Source organism: Culex pipiens, chromosome 1, assembly GCF_016801865.2.
Source record: "Culex pipiens pallens isolate TS chromosome 1, TS_CPP_V2, whole genome shotgun sequence".
Lineage (NCBI taxonomy): Eukaryota > Metazoa > Arthropoda > Insecta > Diptera > Culicidae > Culex > Culex pipiens.
In genome coordinates this window covers 66,566,905-66,590,818 of record NC_068937.1, presented here as the reverse complement: position 1 = coordinate 66,590,818, position 23,914 = coordinate 66,566,905, and the positions used below count along the sequence as shown (strand labels likewise).

General features: G+C 40.1%; 4 protein-coding genes and 1 pseudogene across 6 annotated transcripts in view; 2 read left to right on the top strand and 3 right to left on the bottom strand.

Annotated features, from left to right (window-relative positions):
* Positions 1 to 14,363, bottom strand: part of LOC120427824 (protein ROP) — a 57,115-nt gene extending 42,752 nt beyond the window's left edge. For all 3 annotated transcript variants that reach the window (XM_039592746.2, XM_039592747.2, XM_039592750.2), the window contains exon 1: positions 14,207 to 14,363. In XM_039592746.2, coding sequence (XP_039448680.1) covers positions 14,207 to 14,234 — 28 coding nt within the window. In that variant the 5' untranslated portion in view covers positions 14,235 to 14,363. The remainder of the gene's footprint in view (positions 1 to 14,206) is intronic.
* Positions 1 to 23,914, top strand: part of LOC128092589 (uncharacterized) — a 101,859-nt gene that overhangs the window by 33,755 nt on the left and 44,190 nt on the right. The gene's annotated exons all lie outside the window — the stretch shown is intronic.
* Positions 437 to 13,973, bottom strand: LOC120427830 (B9 domain-containing protein 2-like; annotated as a pseudogene).
* LOC120427823 (uncharacterized protein K02A2.6-like) lies at positions 5,602 to 10,386 on the top strand. The gene has a single exon (XM_039592745.2). It carries the CDS (start codon positions 6,931 to 6,933, stop codon positions 10,369 to 10,371), a length of 3,441 nt encoding a protein of 1,146 aa, XP_039448679.2. The 5' UTR covers positions 5,602 to 6,930; the 3' UTR covers positions 10,372 to 10,386.
* LOC128092593 (uncharacterized) lies at positions 12,849 to 13,805 on the bottom strand. The gene is made up of 2 exons (XM_052706796.1): positions 13,064 to 13,805; positions 12,849 to 12,988 (listed from the first exon to the last, which is right to left on the bottom strand). Exons 1-2 carry the CDS (start codon positions 13,381 to 13,383, stop codon positions 12,979 to 12,981), a joined length of 330 nt encoding a protein of 109 aa, XP_052562756.1. The 5' UTR covers positions 13,384 to 13,805; the 3' UTR covers positions 12,849 to 12,978.

Genomic DNA, 23,914 nt, shown 5'->3' with positions numbered 1-23,914 from the left:
GCATTGTTCCTCTTGCCCCAACGGGTTGTTCGTCTTGCCCCACTAGTTGAGTAGAACGTACGAAAAATCAAAAAAATTAAAACCAATTTTTTACATTAAAAAACAGGATTTTAAAAAAAACTTGTTCTATGAAAGACTTAGTCAAGACCTGGAAAAAGATGATTTAAAAAAAATCCGACAGATTTTTTAACGTTTTTGATGGGTTCGAGCATTTCATTAGCTTGTTACACTTACCCCACTTTCCCCTAATAATAGCGCCGGGGATCGGAGGGGGAGCAGGAATTGGATAATGGAAGACCAGAACTACGTCAAAAGAGTTTATTAATTGTTCACGGGGGCCCCCAACTAGATGCGAGCCCAGTTGTTTTACAATCATTAGTTTTCAAAAATGTAAGATTTGACGAAACTACAATTTTCGCGAAAAAAAAACTTTTTGCGGTACTGTACATCGAAAATTTACAAAAAATAAGATGATTTTTGAAAATACTCAAGCAAAAGCAAAATTATTTGTGATTTGTGAAGCAAATTTGAATTTACTCTAGATTTCCAATGAAAACTAATTCAAGCTAAACAATGTAATAGGGCCATTGTCGAAGTGTTAACAAAGAGTCAATACTGTCGGTTCCTTATGTAAACCTTTGTGTGGTCCATTTACATTGTTTTGCTTGATATTGCATAAAAACAGCAATTTTCATACAGCTTATTTTATTAAAGATTCCTGAATACACCCCTGTGTATACAAAGCGCCATGATGGTAGATTGGAAAAAAATAATTTAATCATCAATTTTCAGCTATTTTAACCCATTTTGTAAATTGTTTTGCTAAAAAAATTACATTCTGCGTAGATGGTTTTAATGCTCAGATAATTTTCAGATATATTAACCAACTTTTTTAATTTTGATACTAAAATGGCTCCAGAAAAGATAGCAAATTTTAAAAAGATTGAGGGCGCATGAAAAAATCATGAGTAGAATGCAATTTTACTCGGTAAACTTGAAATGGCCAAAGACATAGACCTTCTATACATTTAAGAAAAACAATTTTGTTTGTTGTCGACGAAAAATGTGACAGGTTTATTTTTCCAGACTTATCCATTTTTGTTTTGTAGCGAAACCAAAGCGAAAACATATTTATTGAGAAATTAATTAGAAGTTTGTTGCGCTTGAAATCATTTTGGGTGCATGTTTGATTTCAAGCAACCACAAATTTCACCTAAATGGTGACATATTTGCAACATATTTGTTACATTGTTGTAACACCATCAATTTCTCCTACAAAAATTAGCATCGCGTAGGAAACATTGCCGCAACACGTTCACAACTATATGGCTATTGTTGCCAATCGCGTTGTTGTCGTGCGCTTTTTTTGTCACCAGGAGTGTTGCGTACATGTTGCCACAGCAATTTTGGATTGTTTTGTATTAGTTGCAAATAGGGCTTGGCAACAATAAATGCTGCTTGGGGAATGAAAATAACATGTCAAAAAATACCAAAAAGTCAACCGCCCAAACACTTGCATTTGATAGTGGTTTGGATTGATGTTGAAACATAAACCAATTAGATCTACGATGTGACTTTATTCAATCATTCAAGTGTTTGGGCACTTGAATAAAAAGTGTGGCATATTTTCAGTGTAGGGCACCGGAAATCCTGAAGGTGACAAAATATACCTCAAGCTGGATTGGAACGGTGACAGTTTGTAAATGAAGGAAACAAACAAGTGACAGTTCTGAACTGTCACTATCCACACTGAACAAAATTCAATTCCGAATATCGTGCAGATAAATAATATTTACGCTTGTATTTACGATATTTACGAAATATTTACGGAAGTAAATCCAATGCGCTACGGATCAACCATGTGCCCAACCCCGTGGTTAGTCCGCACCGGGTTCTGAACTCCCATTTACGAGTCGGAAGCGTTGCCGCATGGCTCGGTCTTAACAAAAAAATTAACTAGACAATAAATAACAATTTCAAATTACAAATCTAAATATTAAATAAACTTATTTTCGAATTTACTCATAAATGGCCTGTATACCCTATTTTGTGCAACCAGTTTATGGAGCGTTCACCCTATATGGACTGTCAAAAGCGAGGTTCACTTTTTGACAACACGCAAAACGGACATTAGGTATAAATTCCTAATTTTTAGTATTTTTTGAACTTATGTTCTAGCTTGTCAAATTATGCCTAAAAATTACTATTTTTTTCTTCCTAAAATTTAGTATTTTTTTAGAACACTGAAGTACTTCTTCAAAATTCCTAAATTTTAGGATTTTTTTAGTTCAAGAATTGTGATTCACGAATTGACATGTCAATGTCAAAATAATTTCGCGGCTGTAAGTTTGTGTTCCATGGTGCTGCTGTTAATTTTCAAATTGTGGGAAGTGGCAAGGTAAGTTTGGTGCTAGGAACCGATCGGAAATGCATTTTGAGTTGGCCGACGAAACTTTCCACTTGGCCACCCGGATCCGGTGCAGCCCCGGCTGGGTCGGCAGAAACGCAAAGCCGTACCCGACCGGCCAAAAGTTGTCGAACAAGTTCAAACAAATCGAACCGCGGCAGGCCAGATGCAAATCGAGCGGAGTTCCAAAGTGGGACCGCCGAGGATCGACGCGGGCCGTGTTGGCGACACTCTGTCCCTCGCAGTGTGCTGGACCCGAACTGGACGCTCCTCTTGCAGAACAGGTTCGGCTCTTCAAAATCCGACGCGTGGCACAGTTCTCCCAGGATGGGACAGAGGTTCCGCCGGGGCATCGCTGGATTTAGTTATGTAGCTTTTATTTTTGTTTAAGGGAACCACTTTTTGAGTGCTAAGGAGAACGGAACCCGGAGCATCTTAATTAGCCCTTTCGAGCCTGATGGGTCATATATGACCCAAATATCAAAATTTCCAAAACTAGCCTATAATTTTCGTATGGTCATAAGAATCATTTTCCCATTTTTGACTAAAAAATTTTTTTTTTGAAAATTCAGGCCTGAAAGGGTTAAAGGAAGTGTGGCTCGCGTGTTTGTGGAAGAGGAGGAGGAGGACGGAACCTTCAACTCCCGGCGGGATTAAAAAAGCCGTGTTTTCCCTCTCGTGCCCTAGAGGACGAATGTTTGCGGAAGAGCTGGAAAGGGGAAGTATAAAGGAACCCCAACCGGGGGAATTGTGCGACCCAAAATTGTATCCAGTTTGAGGTTGGCGGTTTGGTTGGGCGTTGCGGGTGTGTGTCTGTGCGTGAGGGTATGTATGCGTGTGTGAAAGTGCGTTTGTGCTCGTGTGTGTACACGCAGAAAAATGTTTTGTAGAATCAGCCTGTACAAGGGTTGATTCAACAAAATATTTTGTTGAATATAATCAACAAAAAAATTGCATTGATTCAACCCTGGAATTTTGTTGTTTCAAATCGGCACATTTTGTTTTATTAAAGCGGTATTTTTGTCGAATCTACCCTCATTATTGTTGATTAAATTTTGACAGAAAGTGCGTTCAAACCCATTTTTAGTAGAAACAACGTTGATTTTTTGTTGAAATAATTCAGATTTTATTCAATTTAATATATATTGAAATAATAATTTTTATTGTTTATTGAAATTAGTTTTTTAATGAGTTTACTTATGAAACAGACATAATTTCACACTGCTTCTTCTGGTTTTGCATTACAGTTTGTGTCCTTGTGAAGTTTCACTTCCCTTGAACGGCACCTGGTGTGTCGCTGCTTCCCAATGAGGACACCAACAACGAGTTGGCTAAGCTGCCACCGCGCATTGAATCGGTCATGTTCCACAGTGGTCGCCTGAAAGTTTAAATAAAAACATTGAAATAAGATCACTTGAGGTATCGCCAATACCAAGTCACCTACCACATTTCATGTGCCGGAACTTGGACGAATCTGATGCTACGATGTTGGAGGTTGATCCTCTTTGTTGCTGGCACCGTTTGAAGATAATTTGAAGACAGCCGGATCGAGCTTCTGCTTTTCCGGTCCTCGATGTACATTTCTAGTTTGGTTTGCTTGAGAGGTGGTCCCGATTCTTGAGCACAAACTTCTCGAACTACGCAAAATTTCTTCCACGGCTGGCAGACAGGTCACTGATTGGACAAATCATGTGGACGGTCATCGGGACCGAGGCATGGACCGAAGCAAACGGACCCCGAAGATGGAACCGATGAATTAGCAACTAGCCGACTATCGAAACCAGATTATTTTGACAGAAAAAGAGCACGTGTAAACAACAATTACTTTTAATAGAATCAAAAAACATGGTAGAGTTGATTTAATTGATTTGTGTGTAGAATCAACCCGAAAATTTTGTTGTTTTTCCAAAACAGTGTTGACAAAATCGAGGGTGTTAATTCAACGCTAAATTCTGAGTTGTTTCAATTGGATTTGAGATTAGTTTAAACAAAAAATCAATAAGTTAAATCAAAAAAATATTTTGTTGATTCAAACAGGCCTGATTTTTTTGCGTGTATGAGAGAGTGATAGGGTAGAGGAAGAGAAAGACAGAGAAAGTGGGAGAGAGAAGAGGAGAGGGAGAGAAAAAGGAGGGAAAGAGACAGAAAGTAGGAAAGGGAGAGAAGGAGAGAGAAAGAATGAGAGGGAGAGAAAGTGGGAGGGAAGATGGACAGAAAATGTGGGAGAGAGAGAGGGAGAGATAGGGTGAGGGTAGAGGAAGAAAGAGAGAGAGAGAAAGAGAGAGAGAGAGAGAGAGAGAGAGAGAGAGAAGGGGGGGGGGATAAAATGTGTGTATAAGAGAGAAAGAGAGAAATGGTGTTAGAGAGAGTAAAAGATATAGAGAAGAGAGAGAGAGAGAGAAATGGTGTTAGAGAGAGTAAAAGATATAGAGAAGAGAGAGAGAGATAGAAGAAGAGAAAAGAGAGGGGGGGGGAAAGAGGGAAGGAGAGAATATGTGGTAGAGGGAGAGAGAGGGAAGAGCGAGGGGAGAGGATGGGAGAGGGTGTGAGAGAGAGAGTAACAGTAGTATAGAGAAGAGAAGAGAAAGCAAGCGAGATATAGAGAGGAAGAGGAAGAGAGAAAGATAGAAGGGGGGGGGGAATTTTTAAAAATCTTATATTTCAAACATTCTCAAACCAAAAAATCTAATATTCTGAAATTAAAAATATTTAAAGATTTTAGTATTGAAGTTGCAAAAATATTCAAATATTCAAATAATAAAATATCAAAAATAAATAAATATGGAAATATTCAAAACCTTTTTAAGCTAAATTATTAAATTATTAAAATATTAAAATATTAAGATATTAAAATATTAAAATATTAAAATATTAAAATATTAAAATATTAAAATATTAAAATATTAAAATATTAAAAAATTAAAATATTAAAATATTAAAATATTAAAATATTAAAATAATAAAATATTAAAATATTAAAATATTAAAATATTAAAATATTAAAATATTAAAATATTAAAATATTAAAATATTAAAATATTAAAATATTAAAATATTAAAATATTAAAATATTTAAATATTAAAATTTTAAAATATTAAAACAATAAAATATTAAAATATTAAAATATGAATATATTAAAATATTATAATTTTAAAATATTCAAATCTTTAAAAAAATATTTTTAGGTTAGATTTGATGGTTAGAGCATTTATAAAAAAGTTGATTTTATGTAAATAAAAATATTATTATATCATTTAAACCATTGTTTTCTTCTATCTCTTGAATAATATCTAATTTGATCTTTGATTATTCCTAAATATAAGTTTTTTTGGATTCCTTACTTTTCTAGAAAATAGGGGTTTCAGATCTTCAATCTTTTGAATGCGTTGGAAAGGTCTTTCAAATACCTTTCTAACAATATATAGCATTTCTCACAAAAATCACCCTTTTTTATAATATTTCAAACTCTAGCCAAATCGTATTTTTTGCATAACTTCTGAAGTACTTTTCTAAACTTCATAATATTAACTAGGGTCTTGTGGGACCCCAAGACGAGTTGAGTTTTATGTAAATAAAAATATTATTATATCATTTAAACCATTGTTTTCTTCCATCTCTTGAATAATATCTAATTTGATCTTTGATTATTCCTAAATATAAGTTATTTTGGATTCCTTACTTTTCCAGAAAATATCTAAAATTTAGGCATTTATGCCTAGAATTTAGTAATAATCAAGGTCCGCCATCTTGAATTATACCAGAATATCAGTAATTTTGGATCCCTTACTTTTTCCAGAAAATACCTCAAATTTAGGTATTTATTCTTAGAAATAAGGAATATTCGTGGTCCGCCATCTTGGATTATACCTAAATATCAGTAATTTCGGATCCCTCACTTTTCCAGAAAATACTTCAAATTTAGGTATTTATGCCTAGAAATTAGGAATAATCGTTGTCCACCATCTTGGATTCTTCCTGAATATAAATAATTTTTGATCTCTCACTTTTCTAGAAAATACCTGAATTTTAGGTTTTTATGCCTAGAATTTAGTAATAATCATGGTCCGCCATCTTGGATTATACCTAAAAATAAGTTATTTTGGATCCCTGACTTTCCCAGAAAATACCTGAATTTTAGGTTTTTATGCCTAGAATTTAGTAATAATCATGGTCCGCCATCTTGGATTATACCTAAAAATAAGTTATTTTGGATCCCTGACTTTTCCAGAAAATACCTGAATTTTAGGTTTTTATGCCTAGAATTTAGTAATAATCATGGACCGTCATCTTGAATTATACCTAAAAATAAGTTATTTTGTGTAGCAGGCCTTGACCTGCACAGCTGATGCAAGTCAGTTCAATCCCGACCACCAAGCAAGTCGGATGCAAATAAACAGTTTTTCCGCTACAACTAAACTGTCTTTTAGTAGCCTAGCAACGGCTCTAACAATTGGCGACGAGGAGAAGAAAAAATTTTCTCGGAAAAGTTCTCGAAGCTACCAACCCTCAAGAAGTCATCAAGATGACCGATCCGGACTTGAAGAACGCGATTTTGCGGCTGACGGACATATTGGCCAAGCAGCAGGAGACCCTCGAACGGTTGCAGAACCCGGGTCATCCAGCTGGCGGCGCAGAACGGATCGTCGAGTCGCTGGCAAGCGGAATTCAAGAGTTCCAGTACGATCCGGATGCCGGAGTCTTCTTTGATGGCTGGTACGGGAGGTACGAGGACGTTTTCACCAAGGACGGCAAGGACCTCGACGACCCCGCTCGAGTGAGGTTGCTTCTACGGAAGCTCAGCACGCCCGTCCACGAAAAGTACACCAACACGGTTCTTCCCAACCATCCCCGGGATTTCACGCTGGCGCAGACCGTCGCGAAGCTCAAGAAGCTCTTCGGCCGGCAGAAATCCGTTTTCCACGCCCGTTACCAGTGCTTGCAGTACGCCAAGAACGACGCGGATGACTTCACGACGTATGCTGCCACGGTGAACAAACACTGTGAAGCGTTCCAGCTCTCCAAGCTTTCCTCGGACCAGTTCAAAGCGCTCCGGTTCGTCTGTGGACTCCAATCGCCACGGGACGCGGACATACGAGCCCGACTGATCTCCAAGCTTGAAGCCGACGAAACCGCAGCTGTCGAAGCAGCCGCAGCAGGCGCTGCCGCCGGCGACGCTGGCGCAGCAGGCGTTGCTGCCCGCAGCAGGGTGACCCTGGAGAACCTCGTGGAAGAGTGCCACCGTGTGGCCAACCTGAAGCAGGACACGCTGATGGTGGAGAACAAGGATGCACGCAACGTCAACATTGTGTCTCGCAACCAGAAGAAGCCTGCCTCGCAGGGGAAACCAAAAACCCCGAAAACGCCCTGTTGGAAGTGCGGGGACAACCACTACGTTCGTGAGTGTCCGTTCGCTTCGCACACCTGTTCCAGATGCAAGCAACAAGGACACAAAGAGGGCTATTGCTCCAACAACAAGCCCACCACCTCGAAGCAGACGAAGCCCAAGGAGAACGTGAGGTCGAAAGGTATCTTCACGGTCTGCAACATCGGAAGCAAGCGTAAGTTCGTTCCGGTCGAGCTCAACGGCACAGCAGTCAAGCTCCAGCACGACTCGGCGTCCGACATCACCATCATTTCGCAAGAAACATGGACCAGCATCGGACAGCCAGCCGCTCGACCCACCGACGAATCTGCTGTCACGGCTTCCGGAAGCAGCCTCAACCTTCTCGCCGAGTTCCAGACTGAGATCACCATCGGAGGCGTCACCAAGCGTGGACGCATCTTCATCTCGGACAGCGCCGAACTCAATGTCCTTGGCATCGAGACGATGGATCTTTTCGATCTGTGGTCTATTCCGATCAACAACTTGGTCAACGCCGTGCACCAACGCCCCGACCAAGTCATCGAGCAACTCAAGCAGCAGTTTCCGGAGGTGTTCCGAAGCACGCTGGGTAGATGCACCAAAGCGCAGGTGAAGCTGTACCTCAAGCCCGACGCACGTCCAACCTACTGCCCGAAGCGACCAGTGGCGTACGCCGCTCTTCCGAAGGTGGACGCAGAACTGCAGCGGCTCCAGGACAACGGTATCATCTCGCCAGTTCAATTCTCGGACTGGGCAGCTCCGATAGTCGTCGTGCGCAAGGCGGACAACGTTTCCGTCAGGATTTGCGGTGACTATTCGACGGGGCTGAACAACGCGCTGGAATCTGACCGTCACCCGCTGCCTCACCCCGACGACCTCTTCGCGGAACTGGCTGGCGCACACTTCTTCACACATCTCGATTTGTCTGACGCCTACCTCCAGGTCGAGGTCGAAGAGGAATCGCGCAAGCTGCTCACCGTGAACACGCATCGTGGCCTCTTCCAGTACAACCGACTGCCGCCTGGAGTCAAGCCGGCGCCTGGAGCCTTCCAGCGCATCACCAACAGCATGGTTGCCGGCATTCCTGGAGTCAAAACGTACCTGGACGACATCCTCATCGCTGGCCGCACCAGAGAGGATCACGATCGCAGTCTTCGCGCTGTTCTCGAGCGCGTGCGTGAGTATGGCTTTCACTTACGCATCGAAAAGTGCCGTTTCGCCTTGCCACAGATCAAGTTCCTCGGACACATCGTGGACAAAGATGGCATTCGGCCCGATCCATCCAAGACGGAGGCCATCGCCCAGATGCAGCCGCCGAAGGATGTCCAGCAGCTGAGGTCCTACCTCGGCGCAATCAACTACTACGGACGGTTCGTGAAGCAGATGAAGCAGCTCCGGGCTCCCCTGGACAACCTGCTCAAGAAGGACGCACCCTGGCGCTGGTCCGCAGAATGCCAGAAATCGTTCGAGCAGTTTAAGGCCATCCTGCTTTCCGATCTGCTGCTCACCCACTATGACCCGTCCAAGGAGATCGTTGTCGCAGCAGATGCATCGAAGTACGGCCTCGGCGCCGTCATCATGCACCGATTTCCGTCCGGTGAGGTGAAGGCCATCGCGCACGCCTCTCGCTCACTGACGCCGGCGGAGATGAACTACGGACAAGTGGAGAAGGAAGCCCTGGCCCTGGTTTTCGCTGTCACGCGATTCCACAAGATGCTGTACGGACGCCACTTCCTCCTGCAAACCGATCATCAACCGCTGCTCAAGGTATTCGGCTCGAAGAAAGGCATTCCTGTCTACACGGCGAATCGTCTTCAACGCTGGGCCTTGACGTTCCTGCTGTACGACTTCGACATTCAGCACGTTTCGACGACGGCTTTCGGCTACGCTGATTTCCTCTCCCGGCTGATGTCATCCCAAAGCCGGCCAGACGAGGATTACGTGATTGCCGCCGTCTACGTCGAATCCGAAGCCAGAGCCATCCTCGACGACTCAATCAGCAATCTTCCAGTCACTCACAAGATGATCGTGGCTGAGACGCGAAAGGATCCAGTTCTCCAGCAAGTGGTGAGTTTCCTCAACGAAGGTTGGCCAGCGAGCGCCAAGCTGATTGCTGACCCTGACGTCAGAAAGTTCTTCGCTCGTCGCGATGGACTCCAAGTCGTCGACGACTGTGTGATGTTCGGCGATCGGATCGTCGTGCCCCTCAAGTTCCGCAAACGGATCATTCGCCAACTGCATCGCGGACATCCAGGGATGGACCGCATGAAGTCTCTGACCCGCAGCTACGTTTACTGGCCGAACGTAGACGACGATGTGGTGCAGTTTATTCGCCAGTGCAAACCGTGCGCAGCTGCAGCGAAATCCCCGACGAAGGCGACCCTCGAGTCGTGGCCTCTCCCGGACAGGCCGTGGCAACGTGTCCACATCGACTACGCTGGACCAGTCGATGGTTACTACTACTTCGTCATCGTGGATGCCTACTCCAAGTGGCCCGAGATCTTCCGCACTCGTGCCATAACCGCAACTGCAACCCTGGACATTAGCCTGTCCCATTTTGAGGTCATGTCGAGGAATTTCAGGTGCTCACTTCTTAAATGATAGATTATGATGTTAGTAACAATGTTTTCTTAGACAAGAAAAAATAATAAAATACTTTCTCGCACCCCCTAGTCGATTTACTGAAAAAAGTCACTTTTTTGAACAAATTTTCTAAAATCGCTTGGAATCAATACAAAAACTGTTTCGATCAGGTGTGTATTATCTTCAAACGATAGGTTTTTGTCCATAGATTAAGATGCACTATCAATATTGGACCAAAATTTAAGTTTTTGGACTCTCCCAGGCGGATTTGTGTCGAAAAAATCGCATTTTTTCGAAACTTTTTTCAGAAATGTTCATTTAATTTAGGGTAGCCTATTTTTCCCAGTGAAACCAATACATGCAGCTTGTAGGAAATTTCATGGCGAACATTTTTTCCTCTGAGAAAATGCAATTTCGACACTCCAGAGCCGAGATATTTGAGTTTTAGTGAGGAAAAAAGTGACAATTTTCAAAATTTCTCAGAATTCTGAAGCAAGGCCTACTAATTACACGATGTAGCAAGCATATGTCTCAATGGTCAGGGTATGCTTTTTTATAGTAATTTTGGCCGCTGAATCCGAATCTGAAATCAAATTTCGTGTAAACAGTGATGTTTTGGAGCTACACCCTTTTGGAATGTTATTTGCGTGTTTAAGAGGCAGTTTTTGTAAATATTGATCGGTTTGTTTTAGAGGTCGTATCAAGGTGCTCCGATTTGGATGAAACTTTCAGCGTTTGTTTGTCTGTACATGAGATGAACTCATGCCAAATATGAGCCTTTTACGACAAAGGGAAGTGGGATAAAACGGGCATTGAAGTTTGAATTTTCTGAGGATTTCAAATATGACAAAAGTGAGACTAAAAAGTGCCGCTATGGATGCCTACAGGACAATAACTAACGTTGTAAAATGTTTGTTATAGAAAAATCGAAAAACTATGAGAAAAACTGTGATTGGCCAAAAAGTTATTACCGTAGGCTTATAGTCCATGAAATTACCTATCTTTTGAACTAAAAGAGTATGGGTGTTGGAGGCTGTTGCAAAAAGATATTGAGGTTTAAAAAAAACCATTTTAACAGTAATTTGCAAAAGCTATGAGAAAAAGTTAAACCAATCCTGGATGCCTATGGCCCATTTTGAAGTGCTTCAAAAGACCTTTCGAATGCATCTAAGAGAGTGGGAATTGATGAAGTTTTACTAAAATGCGAGCAATTTAATTTTAAGATTTTTTATATTTTTTCCCCACTTCCCTTTGTCGTAGAGGGCTCATATTTGGCATGAGTTCATCTCATGTACAGACAAACAAACGCTGAAAGTTTCATCCAAATCGGAGCACCTTGATACGACCTCTAAAACAAACCGATCAATATTTACAAAAACTGCCTCTTAAACACGCAAATAACATTCCAAAAGGGTGTAGCTCCAAAACATCACTGTTTACACGAAATTTGATTTCAGATTCGGATTCAGCGGCCAAAATTACTATAAAAAAGCATACCCTGACCATTGAGACATATGCTTGCTACATCGTGTAATTAGTAGGCCTTGCTTCTGAATTCTGAGAAATTTTGAAAATTGTCACTTTTTTCCTCACTAAAACTCAAATATCTCGGCTCTGGAGTGTCGAAATTGCATTTTCTCAGAGGAAAAAATGTTCGCCATGAAATTTCCTACAAGCTGCATGTATTGGTTTCACTGGGAAAAATAGGCTACCCTAAATTAAATGAACATTTCTGAAAAAAGTTTCGAAAAAATGCGATTTTTTCGACACAAATCCGCCTGGGAGAGTCCAAAAACTTAAATTTTGGTCCAATATTGATAGTGCATCTTAATCTATGGACAAAAACCTATCGTTTGAAGATAATACACACCTGATCGAAACAGTTTTTGTATTGATTCCAAGCGATTTTAGAAAATTTGTTCAAAAAAGTGACTTTTTTCAGTAAATCGACTAGGGGGTGCGAGAAAGTATTTTATTATTTTTTCTTGTCTAAGAAAACATTGTTCCTAACATCATAATCTATCATTTAAGAAGTGAGCACCTGAAATTCCTCGACATGACCTCAAAATGGGACAGGCTACTGGACATGCTTCGTGAGACCTGTTCCCGTTACGGCAACCCGGACGTCCTGGTCTCAGACAACGGAACGCAGTTCACCAGTGGGCAGTTCGAGGAGTTTTGCCGTGCAAATGGTGTCACCCACCTCCGCACTGCGCCCTACCACCCGCAGTCAAACGGCCAAGCGGAGCGATTCGTTGACTCACTCAAACGTGGCCTCAAGAAGTTGAGTGAGGGGGAAGGCTCGCCCACACTGGAGCACTTGCAAACGTTCTTGTCGGTGTACCGTTCCACGCCCAACCGGAACACACCGAACATGACGTCTCCAGCTGAAGCATTCCTTGGACGACCCGTGCGCACCACACTGGACCTGCTGAAGAAGCCTGTTCCTGCCACGCCGGTCGCCGTCAACCACAAGCAGAACGAGCAGTTCAACCGTCGGCATGGAGCCGTCAAACGCGAGTTCAAGGACGATGACCTGGTCTACGCCGAGTACCACCAGCGCAACACCAAGTCCTGGATTCCCGGCCGTGTCGTAGAACGGAAAGGTTCCGTCAACTACATCGTTCAGCTGGACCTGGAAGGAAGACAGAGGATTGTGAGTTCGCACGTCAACCAGTTACGCCCTCGCTACGATGCTGAAGTTCCTGACCAAGTCCAACAACGTCTACCGTGGGAGATCCTGATCGAAGAAGCTCGACCGATGCTGCTAGCTGACCAGGAAGAACCTGAAGCTCCCATCGAGATCGACATTCCTGTTCCGGACAGTCCCGCACCACCGGCCCTGCCTGGAACCGAAGATCCACTGGAAGGTGGATCTGGCACAAACCACTTTGTGCTGCCTGAAGAAGATGCCGTACCCGCCGACAAGCCCGTAACGCCGCCGAAGCCACCGACACCGATACTTCCTGTTGGTCCACGACGTCCCATTCGACCGTCCAGAATTCCACGGTGGCTGAATTTGTACGACATCTCTTAAGGGGGAGATGTAGCAGGCCTTGACCTGCACAGCTGATGCAAGTCAGTTCAATCCCGACCACCAAGCAAGTCGGATGCAAATAAACAGTTTTTCCGCTACAACTAAACTGTCTTTTAGTAGCCTAGCAACGGCTCTAACATTTTGGATCCCTGACTTTTCCAGAAAATACCTGAATTTTAAGTTTTTATGCCTAGAATTTAGTAATAATCATGGTCCGCCATCTTGAATTATACCTAATTATAAGTAATTTTGGATCCCAAACTTTTCCAGAAAATGCCTAAAATTTAGGTATATTGGTTCTTCAATTATACCTAAAATTTAGGAATTCTCGTACTAAAACGCGACTAGTAATTTTATTACTAATAGCCGATTAGTAATAAAATAACTTATTGCAGTCAGGTTCGATTATACCTAAAAATTAGGAATTTATACCTAGTGTCCGTTTTGCGTGAAGCTTGCCACCAGTTTGGTTTTCACCGATTTAAAATTGTCTTGCTAGATGATCTGAGCATTTAGAAAAATCAATATCTCATTTTCATCGAGGGAATAACTAATTTGTTATTAAAGAAAAAAAAACCTTTTTACATACAAATTGATTGGGCAAAAATACAATTTTTCGAAGTTTTAAAAATAATATCCAATCTTGTTTTGAGAAATCATGCACATCAGTAAAGGAGTTTCATAACAACAACATTTTCTAGCACTAAAATCATATGAAACACAATAGCTTAAACGACCTTAGAAAATTAACTCTTGAACTATGTTCCTTCACAAAATACGGTATGATAACCGCTCTATTAAAGTATTCATACTCACTTTGACCAACAAGAAGTTTTAGCGCCATGATGAAAAAGTATTATCGACGACTTTGTATGGCTTAGATTTACACACAACTGCAGATGATCAGTGTCAGATTTAGACCATTCAACCATCACACGGAAAACCGTGATTAGTCTTTAAAGACTTATTTTTAATCTTTTTTTTCGAGTACGGTGTGCATGTCAAAATTAAGGCTAAAATTTAGCCTTTTTTTGGGTCTTAATTTTAGCCCTTTTCAGAACTTGGGGTTAAACCTAGGAAAAGCCCAAATTTTAGGCTGTTCTGTACTATGAAATTTTGCTTCCTGATTTGACATGTCAAATCAGAATTTGTTGATCCAGGTCGGTTGTTGTTGGTGCTAGTTGGAGTGCGGGAGAAATTCGACCAGGTTGGCCAGGTGCAAGGTAAGTTGTTGTGCCTTATCTGCCGGGAGAACCGGTCAAAGTGAATGAGCTAGCGGATAAGTGTTTCCGCTAGAGAACCTGGAGCTTATTAGAGAACGGCCATCTCAAACCAAAAGTACCAATCGAAGCACGAGAACTGTCAAACGGAGGTACCAATCGAGCAAAATCCTGTCTTTTGCTCGATTTGTACCTTCATCTGACAGTTCTCCAGGTTCTCTAGTTTCCGCGGTAGATTGCGCCCACTGAGAATTTTGGCTCGAGCCTCGACTCGATTCAGGCTCGATCTCGAAAATTCTTAGTAGGCGGTCCAAGGGGGTACACTCAGCCAAAACAAACTATAAATATAGTTACACAAATCTTGGGGACAAGATTTCGGAGTAAAGAATGGTCCTACACGGTCAAGTGTCAGAGTTCTACTGATTTGTTTATTTTTAGAATTTTTCTTAAATACTAGTGTTGGGAGGACCACCCTGACGACACAACATCATCACGCGCGGTGGCTCATTGTGATGATCGTCAACACAGATCGATGCCAGCCGCGCGCAGAGAAGAGGAGAAATTGTCGTCGTCATTTGTGTTGTGTATTATTCTATTGTAGACCGTTCACCGCGACACAGCCTGTCTGCTGCTCGGGTCGTCTTAGTTTCGTTTTAAATTGTTATTTGTAGTTTGTTGTAATAAATGTATATTTACGTCGTGTCCCGTACTTGTTTGTATTACAACAAAGTGGCGACGAGGATTGTCGGTTAGCCGGTTCCGCGCGAAAGACCGCAATCCGCAGTTTCGTCCGGTTCGCGAACGGAGTGAGGTTAGGTGGACCATGTGGGAGCTACTGGGAGAAGATCTGTTGTCGGAGGACAGCGTTCCGCTGTTGCTCCAGGTCCTGTCCCAGCAACAACAGCTTCTGACGGTGCTTGTTCAGGCAGCTACCCAGCTCGCCGACCACGAGCTCGTCCATGATCGTGCGTTCACCGAGGATGCCCCACGGTTTGGCGATCAACCCGGCGAAGAAGCGGCGGAGTCGGATCAAGCGCCGGAGTACCAGCAACTACGAGTTCAAGCACCCGTGCATCCAGTTGGCCCGGAACGGAAGCACACACACCGTAATTCCGACCAAACATCCACCACGAACCTGCACCACTCAGTGTTTCCGCCGATCATCATCGACAAGATGGTGGATCTCAAGCACGCCAACCTAACAGTCGTCGATCCGCTTCAGCCATCGTCCACCACCACCACAAGCACACCGGGCATCACATCCGCGCCGGCGTCTACTCAGCTGGTGGACAACAACGACGGCCACCTCTGCGGTTCATGTCAAATCGATGACAGCTTGGTTGCAGGACACGCGCAGGTTCAGCACGGTTGCTACCCACGTCAAGCACTGCAGCGTCCAGGAGAGCACGTCACTGCGGACATCGTCCCGTTCCGGTACGTTTCGCTCGCCAAGCGAGAAACGCCACCCGGCCCAGTTCTCCAGATCAAACAGGACGTGCAGTCCGGCCGACCAACCAGCTGGTCAGGCCACCGCAACCCACACTACAACGGGTTTGCCGAGTGTAGCATCATCAAACACTCATCATCATCAACGGGGGGAGAGGCCCTCCGGCAATCAATCAACGCTTTTCTGCTGTTCAACTTTTCCACCTCGGGTCGACGCGCGGCGTTGATCAACTCACCAGCAGAACTGCAGCTGATCGGACGACAACATGTGATCGACGGTGGCAGTTTCCTCACCGTTCGTCGATGCACTGTTTGGCCCTGGGACCCCGGTCAACCCAAAGTAAGGTCGGGTCAACTGGTGTGCATCTCGTGGCTGCTAATCGCATCGCCAGGACTCGGAATCGATGATCCTGCTCAACAACAACAGCAGCCCCCAAACTCCACACGGCGTTCTTGTGTGTGATCGCAAGAAGCAGCTGAAGATCAACTAGGGTGGTTCTTCGAAGTCCACATCCGCACCATCCAAGGCTACTCCTCAGCAAGTGCCAGGAGTTCTTCGCCACTCTTCACGTTCTGGAAGAGCACCCGTGAAGGATCACCACAACATCTTCAAACTAAAGGGGGGAGGTGTTGGGAGGACCACCCTGACGACACAACATCATCACGCGCGGTGGCTCATTGTGATGATCGTCAACACAGATCGATGCCAGCCGCGCGCAGAGAAGAGGAGAAATTGTCGTCGTCATTTGTGTTGTGTATTATTCTATTGTAGACCGTTCACCGCGACACAGCCTGTCTGCTGCTCGGGTCGTCTTAGTTTCGTTTTAAATTGTTATTTGTAGTTTGTTGTAATAAATGTATATTTACGTCGTGTCCCGTACTTGTTTGTATTACAACAACTAGCTAGAAAGTTCTAGAATATGGTTCTGGATGAAGAGGCCTCGTCACGTACTTCGGTGATAATAGGTCGTAACTTATGACCTGCCGGGAAGGGATGTGCAGTTGATTTTACATCGTTGTACCTCCTCCTGACCTTCGGGGTCCGTAGTGTCGTAAATTACAAAAGGTGTTGCGTGGGAACGTCTGTGCGTGGCTGGTGTGGTCTATGCGTACGTCGGTGACAATAGGTCATAACTGACGGGAAGGGATGTGCAATTGATTTTACATCGTTGTACTTTCTCCTGTCCTTCGGGGTCCGTAGCGTCGTAAATTACATGAGGTGTTGTGTGGGAGCGTCTGTGCGTGGCTGGTGTGGTTTATGCGTAACTCCTCCCTCCTTAAGTTCGTCGATCCTCCGACGAAGGCTGTCCTGAAGATGGTAACATAAGCGGTCCTCTGGCGTCGACCATCTTGATGTTGATGTTTGCTTTACGTTTCCTCTTGATGATGCTGGTGCCTTTGACTACTGCGGTTATAATCACTATCACTGCTGCTCCTGATGATCCATATATCCATCCGGAGGAATAGTTGAATTGTACTGCTTGAAGGTGCTTTCGTTCCGGTAAGGTGAGATTCTGGAGGTATTCTGGTGGAGAGTCGATGATACCGTTTTTCGATGACACGCACTCCAGTTGTGGGTGTGTATGGCCTTCCGCTAATAATTAGTTCATGGTTATCGTAAGCTTCGCCATTGACCAGGATGTTGCAGTTCTCGAAGTGGATGAGGAATGAGCCGTTAACGATCTGGGTCATGTTGCTACAGCTGGAATGTGTTGTGGACAGCACCACTGAGGGAGTGTCCACAGAAAGCCCGGGTCTATTCGGTGTCACCTCGCTCTACGTCCGGATACAAAAGAATGTATCTCTGCTAGTGCGTTATTCACCAATAGGATGGCTTCACTGATGCGTTTGATTATTCCTCTCGAGTACACTTTCTCCATTGTGCAGCTAGAGGTCCTGCCGTGGAGTAGATGGTTGATGCATTCTGTTGCTGGGGTGAGTGATGAGCTATCGCATGTGTATTGCCCGTTGTGACGATTACATGGTTGGTCCAATTCATACGTCTCTTCCTCGTTTAGTACGGTACGCTGATCGGAAGGAACGCGGTCAAGAAATGTTGCGTGTTCTCTTCGTGACCCCCCCCAAGAAAAGTTGACAGTTCGGTACACTGAAAATACGCCACCCTTTTTTTCCAAGTGCCCAAACACTTGAATGATTCAATTAAGCCGCATATTAGATCTAATTTGTTTGTGTTCCAATTTCAATCAAATCCATTATCAAATTGAAGTGTTTTGGCGATTGACTTTTTGGTATTTTTTGACACCTTATTTTTATTCGGGTGGCTCAAATTTTTCAAGTGTTTTGCTCATGAATTTTCCCCACTGTGTTGAACTATTCAAAGTGATGAGGAAAACACTTGAAATTGATCTTGTTTTGATTTGAAATGCAGTTTCGCGACAGCTTCATGAGACTTTGCTTTGTTTCCTCATTTGAAAGTTTTGGCAGTCCGGTGTGTTCGTTTTTCGCAGACCGCGTGAGTTCGCTGCCGCCATGTTCCAGTCCAGTAAATTGCCTGCCCGGTTTGTGACCGCGAAGATGAGCATCTCCACAAGGCTGCGTCCTCGGGCTCGGGCTCCGTATGGCCAACGGAAGGGCTTGGTCTCCCGGATACCCGGATAGAAGCCAACTTTTGTGATAAAGTTCCTTTCCGGACCCATTTGGTGAGTGGGGAGAGATTTTTTTTTGTGGGGTTTAGTTTTGATTTTTGAATTTATTTTGTATGATTCACAGGAAGGATGCGAAAGAGCTGCAGATGCCGTACCAGGAAGCGGTGCCAGTGAGAAGCAAGATTCGGAGGTCAAGGCACAGTTTGAGTCGATGAACCACCGAGGTTCCGCCAAAGAGAATTCCACATGAACAAAAAGATTCTCCAGGGGCCTCCATCTCCGCCGGCACCGGGGCTTCACTCGCCGATGCTGAGGAACCTACAGTGGGGGCGAACAAACCGAACCTGACCAGGAACACGATCGTGAAAGCTGGATGAAGAAAAAAATACAAAAATTTTACACGCCAAGTTGTTCTTGAAGTTGTTAGAAAATAAAAGCAGCCATCTTCTTTATTTAAAAAAAAAACAAAATCCATTTCTTTTACATGCATACATGCATTGATTACACAGCGTAACAAAAAAATTTTTTTTGTGATTAGCAGGACGATTCAAAAAACTCCCCGAGGGATCGGCTTCCTGAACACAATGCAACCTGGCCCATGTCTTAATTGTTACCCTAGCTCGAGATATTCAATGCAGAAGTTTTGCATATGAATCACCCCCCGTCGAAAAAATATTTTTTATTTTGTTTTCACTGTAACTTAAGTTCTATTAGGTCTTTTTGGATGCTTCTGGTGTCATTAGACGGTAAATTGTTAGAAAAACCCAAAATATGGTCCCATTGGTCGGTTCCCGTAACCGGTTCCGGTGGAAATCCGGATTATTGGCCAAAATTGTGCGAAATCTTCAAAATTTTTAAATTTGTTGCTCTTTATGCGAAAAAAACATACTATTGCTTCAAACAATCAATACAAACTCAAAAAATGGTTTGTCCAAGCATATCCGAAGGTGTTTTATCGAAAATGTGGCCATTGAGAACCGGTTCTGGCCAATCCGGATCCGGAAACTAGAAAACATTTAAGCAGTTTTTTTTTTCAAAATTCCTATGTGCCAGACAATTTAAAAAAACAAATGTGGTGTTGAAGCATTTTTTGCTACTCTATACTTTCAGAATCCCATATATGGCCAAGGGGCCAATGGGAACCTGTTCTGACTGTCCCGGATCCGGGAAACAGTGGTCACATGACATTTTTATTGAATTTATTAAAAAGTTGTTTTAGTTCCCAGAATTTCAAAATTCCTTGAAAAAAAATCTGAATTTATTTATAGCCAGAATCAGAAATGTGGCCATCGGGAATCTGTTCTAAATGTTCCGGATCATGAAACCAGTGGATACTTGACATTTTAATTAAATTTATTTAAAAAAAAACATAGTCACCGGATTTATAAAATTTCTGGTAAAATTCTGAATTAATTAAAAATTGTTTTGACAATTTAATTTCATTTATTTTAAAAACATGGTAACTGGATTTATCAGATTCTTCGAAAAATCAGGGAACCTGTGGACAAAATTCAAGATTCCTGGAAAACAAATCAGATCAGAAATTAGGCCGAGTGGCCTACCGGAACCAGTTTTAAATAAAATAATGTCAAAAATTTTAATTAAGAAATTTTCAGGATTCCTTAAAATGAATCTGAATTTATTTAAAATCAGATTTATAAATGTGGCCAATGGGAACCTGTTCTAAATAATCCAAATTAGGAAACCAGTTGACACTTGATATTTTAATTAAGTTTATTCAAAAAAAGAGATATCGAATTTATAAGATTCCTGTTTAAAAAATCAGAGTTTATTTAAATTTATTTTTACATTTTCATTTAATTTATTTTAAAGACATAGTTACTGGATTTATAAGATTCCTGTAAAAATCTAAATTTATTTGAAATCATTTTGAAATTTTAATTAAATTTATTATAAAAATAATTACACGACTTAAAAAAGATTCCTGTAAAAAAATATGAATTTATTTAATATCAGATTACGAAATGTTGCCAAATGGCTAATGGGAACCTGTTCTTAATAATCCGGATCAGGAAACCAGTGGACACTTGACATTTTAATTAAATTTATTTAAAAAAAAAACATAGTCACCGGATTTATAAAATTCCTGGCAAAATTCTGAATTAATTAAAAATTATTTTGACAGTTTTTTTAATTACACGACTTAAAAAAGATTCCTGTAAAAAAATATGAATTTATTTAATATCAGATTACGAAATGTTGCCAAATGGCTAATGGGAACCTGTTCTTAATAATCCGGATCAGGAAACCAGTGGGCACTTGACATTTTAATTAAATTTATTTAAAAAAAAAACATAGTCACCGGATTTATAAAATTCCTGGCAAAATTCTGAATTAATTAAAAATTATTTTGACAGTGTAATTGGATTTATCAGATTCTTCGAAAAATCAGAAATTATTTAAAATCATTTTGAAATTTTCATTAAATTTATTTCTAAACATAGATACTGGACTAAAAACATTCCTGGAAAAAATCAGAATTTATTTAAAATAAGAATCTGACGTGTGGCCAAATGGCCAAATGAACCTGTTCTAAATAATCCGGATCAGGAAACCACTGGAAACTTGACATTTTAATTAAATTTATTTAAAAAAGTTACTGGAATAATAAGATTCCTGTTTAAAAAAAAGATTTTGTTTAAAATTATTCTGAAATTTTAATTAAATTTATTTAAAAAAATAGTAGCTGGACTTTACAGATTCCTGGAAAAAAATCTAAATTTATTTAAAATCAGAACCAGAAATGTGGCCAAATGGCCAATTGGAACCTGTTCTAAATAATCCGGATCATAAAACCAGTTGACACTTGACATTTTAAATAAATTTATTTTAAAAACATTACTGGATTTATAAGATTCCTGTTAAAAAATAAGAATTCATTTAAAATTATTTAAACATTTAAGTTAAATTTATCTAAAAACATAGTAACTGGATTTATAAGAGTCCCTGAAAATTTTGACTTTACTTAAAATTATTTTGACAAATTAATCAAATTTATTTTAAAAAAACATAGTTACTGGATTTATAAGATTCTTCGAAAAATCTGAATTTATTTAAAATCATTTTGAAATTTTAATTAAATTTATTTTTAAAAATAGTTACTGGACTTAACAGATTCCTGAAAATAATCTGTATTTATTTAAAATCAGAATCAGAATTTAATTAAATTTATTTAAAATCAGAATCAGAAATGGGTAAAATGGCCAATTGGAACCTGTTCTAAATAATCTGGATCATGAAACCAGTTGACACTTGACATTTTTATGAAATTTATTTAAAAAAAATACTGGATTTATAAAATTCCTGTTAAAAATACAGAATTTATTTAAAATTATTTTGACATTTTTGTTAAATTTATCTAAAAACATAGTAACTGGATTTATAAGAGTCCCTGAAAAATTCTGACTTTACTTAAAATTATTTTAACAAATTAATCAAATTTATTTAAAAAAATGGTTACTGGATTTATAAGATTTTTTCCAAAAATTCTTTTTTTATTTTAAATTATTTTGAAATTTTAATTAAATTTATTTCTAAAAATAGTTACTGGACTTAACAGATTCCTAGAAAAAATCAGAATTTATTTAAAATCAGAATCTGATGTGTGGCCAGATGGCCAATTGGAACCTGTTCTAAATAATCCGGATCATGAAACCAGTTGACACATGACATTTTAATTAAATTTATTAAAAAAATACTGGATTTATAAGATTCCTGTTAAAAAAACAGAATTTATATAAAATTGTTTTGACATTTTAGTTAAATTTATTTAAAAACATAGTTACTTGATTTATAAGAGTCCCTGAAAAATTCTGACTTTACTTAAAATTATTTTGACAAATTAATCAAATTTATTTAAAAAAAACATAGTTACTGGATTTATAAGATTCTTCGAAAAATCAGAATTTATTTAAAATCATTTTGAAATTTTAATTACATTTATTTTTAAAAATAGTTACTGGACTTAACAGATTCCTGAAAAAATCGCAATTTATTCAAAATCAGAATCTTAAGTGTGGCCAAATGGCCAATGGTAACTTTGTCTAAATTATCCGGATCAGGAAACTAGTTGACACTTGACATTTAAATTAAATTTATTAAAAAAAAAAGGTTATTGGATTTATGAGATTCCTGTGAAAAAATCAGAATTTATTTAAAATTATTTTGACGTTATAATTAAATTTATACAAAAAAAAATATTTGACTTAATAAATTTCTGCAAAAAATCAGAATTTACTTTAAATCAGAATCAGAAATGTGGCCAAGTGGCCAACCGGAGCGTGTTTTAAATGTTGTTAAAATGTTGTCGAATATATTAATTAGGATAATTTCAAAACTCAATAAAATGAATCTGAATTTATTTAAAATCAGATACTTTCTGATTCTTATTTAAAATAAATCAAGATTTTCTGCAGAATTTTTTTAAGTCGTGTAATTATTTTTAAAATAAATTTAATTAAAATTTCAAAATGATTTCAAATAAATTTAGATTTTATAGGAATCTTATAAATTCGATATTTCTTTTTTTAAATAAACTTAATTAAAATGTCAAGTGTCAACTGGTTTCCTAATCCGGATAATTTAGAACAGGTTCCCATTGGACACATTTATAAATCTGATTTTAAACAAATTCAGATTCATTTTAAGGAATCTTGAAAATTTCTTAATTAAAATATTTGACAATATTTTAACAACATTTAAAACAGGTTCCGGTAGGCCACACGGCCAAATTTCTGATCTGATTTGTTTTCCAGGAATCTTGAATTTTGTCCACTGGTTCCCTGATCCGGAATATATAAACAGGGTCCGGTTGGCCATTTGGCTACATGTCTGAATCTTATTTTGATGAAATTTAGATTAATTCAAAAACATTTTTGATTCTGGCTATAAAAAAATTCAGATTTTTTTTCAAGGAATTTTGAAATTCTGGTAACTAAAACAACTTTATAATACATTCAAAAAAAAATGTCATGTGACCACTGTTTCCCGGATCCAAGACACTTAGAACAGGTTCCCATTGGCCCCTTGACCACACATCAGATTCTTTTTTTAAATAAATTCTGATTTTTTCCAGGATTCTGTTAAGTCCAGTTTTTATTTTTAGAAATAAATTTAATTAAAATTTCAAGATGATTTTAAATAAATTCTGATTTTTCGAAGAATCTTATAAATCCAGTAACTATGTTTTTTTTAAATAAATTTGATTAATTTGTCAAAATAATTTTAAGTAA

Coding starts and splice junctions, on each gene's coding strand:
- LOC128092593 (XM_052706796.1), bottom strand. CDS start 13,383: ATGTCGTACAAATTCAGCCACCGTGGAATTCTGGACGGTCGAATGGGA.
- LOC120427823 (XM_039592745.2), top strand. CDS start 6,931: ATGACCGATCCGGACTTGAAGAACGCGATTTTGCGGCTGACGGACATA.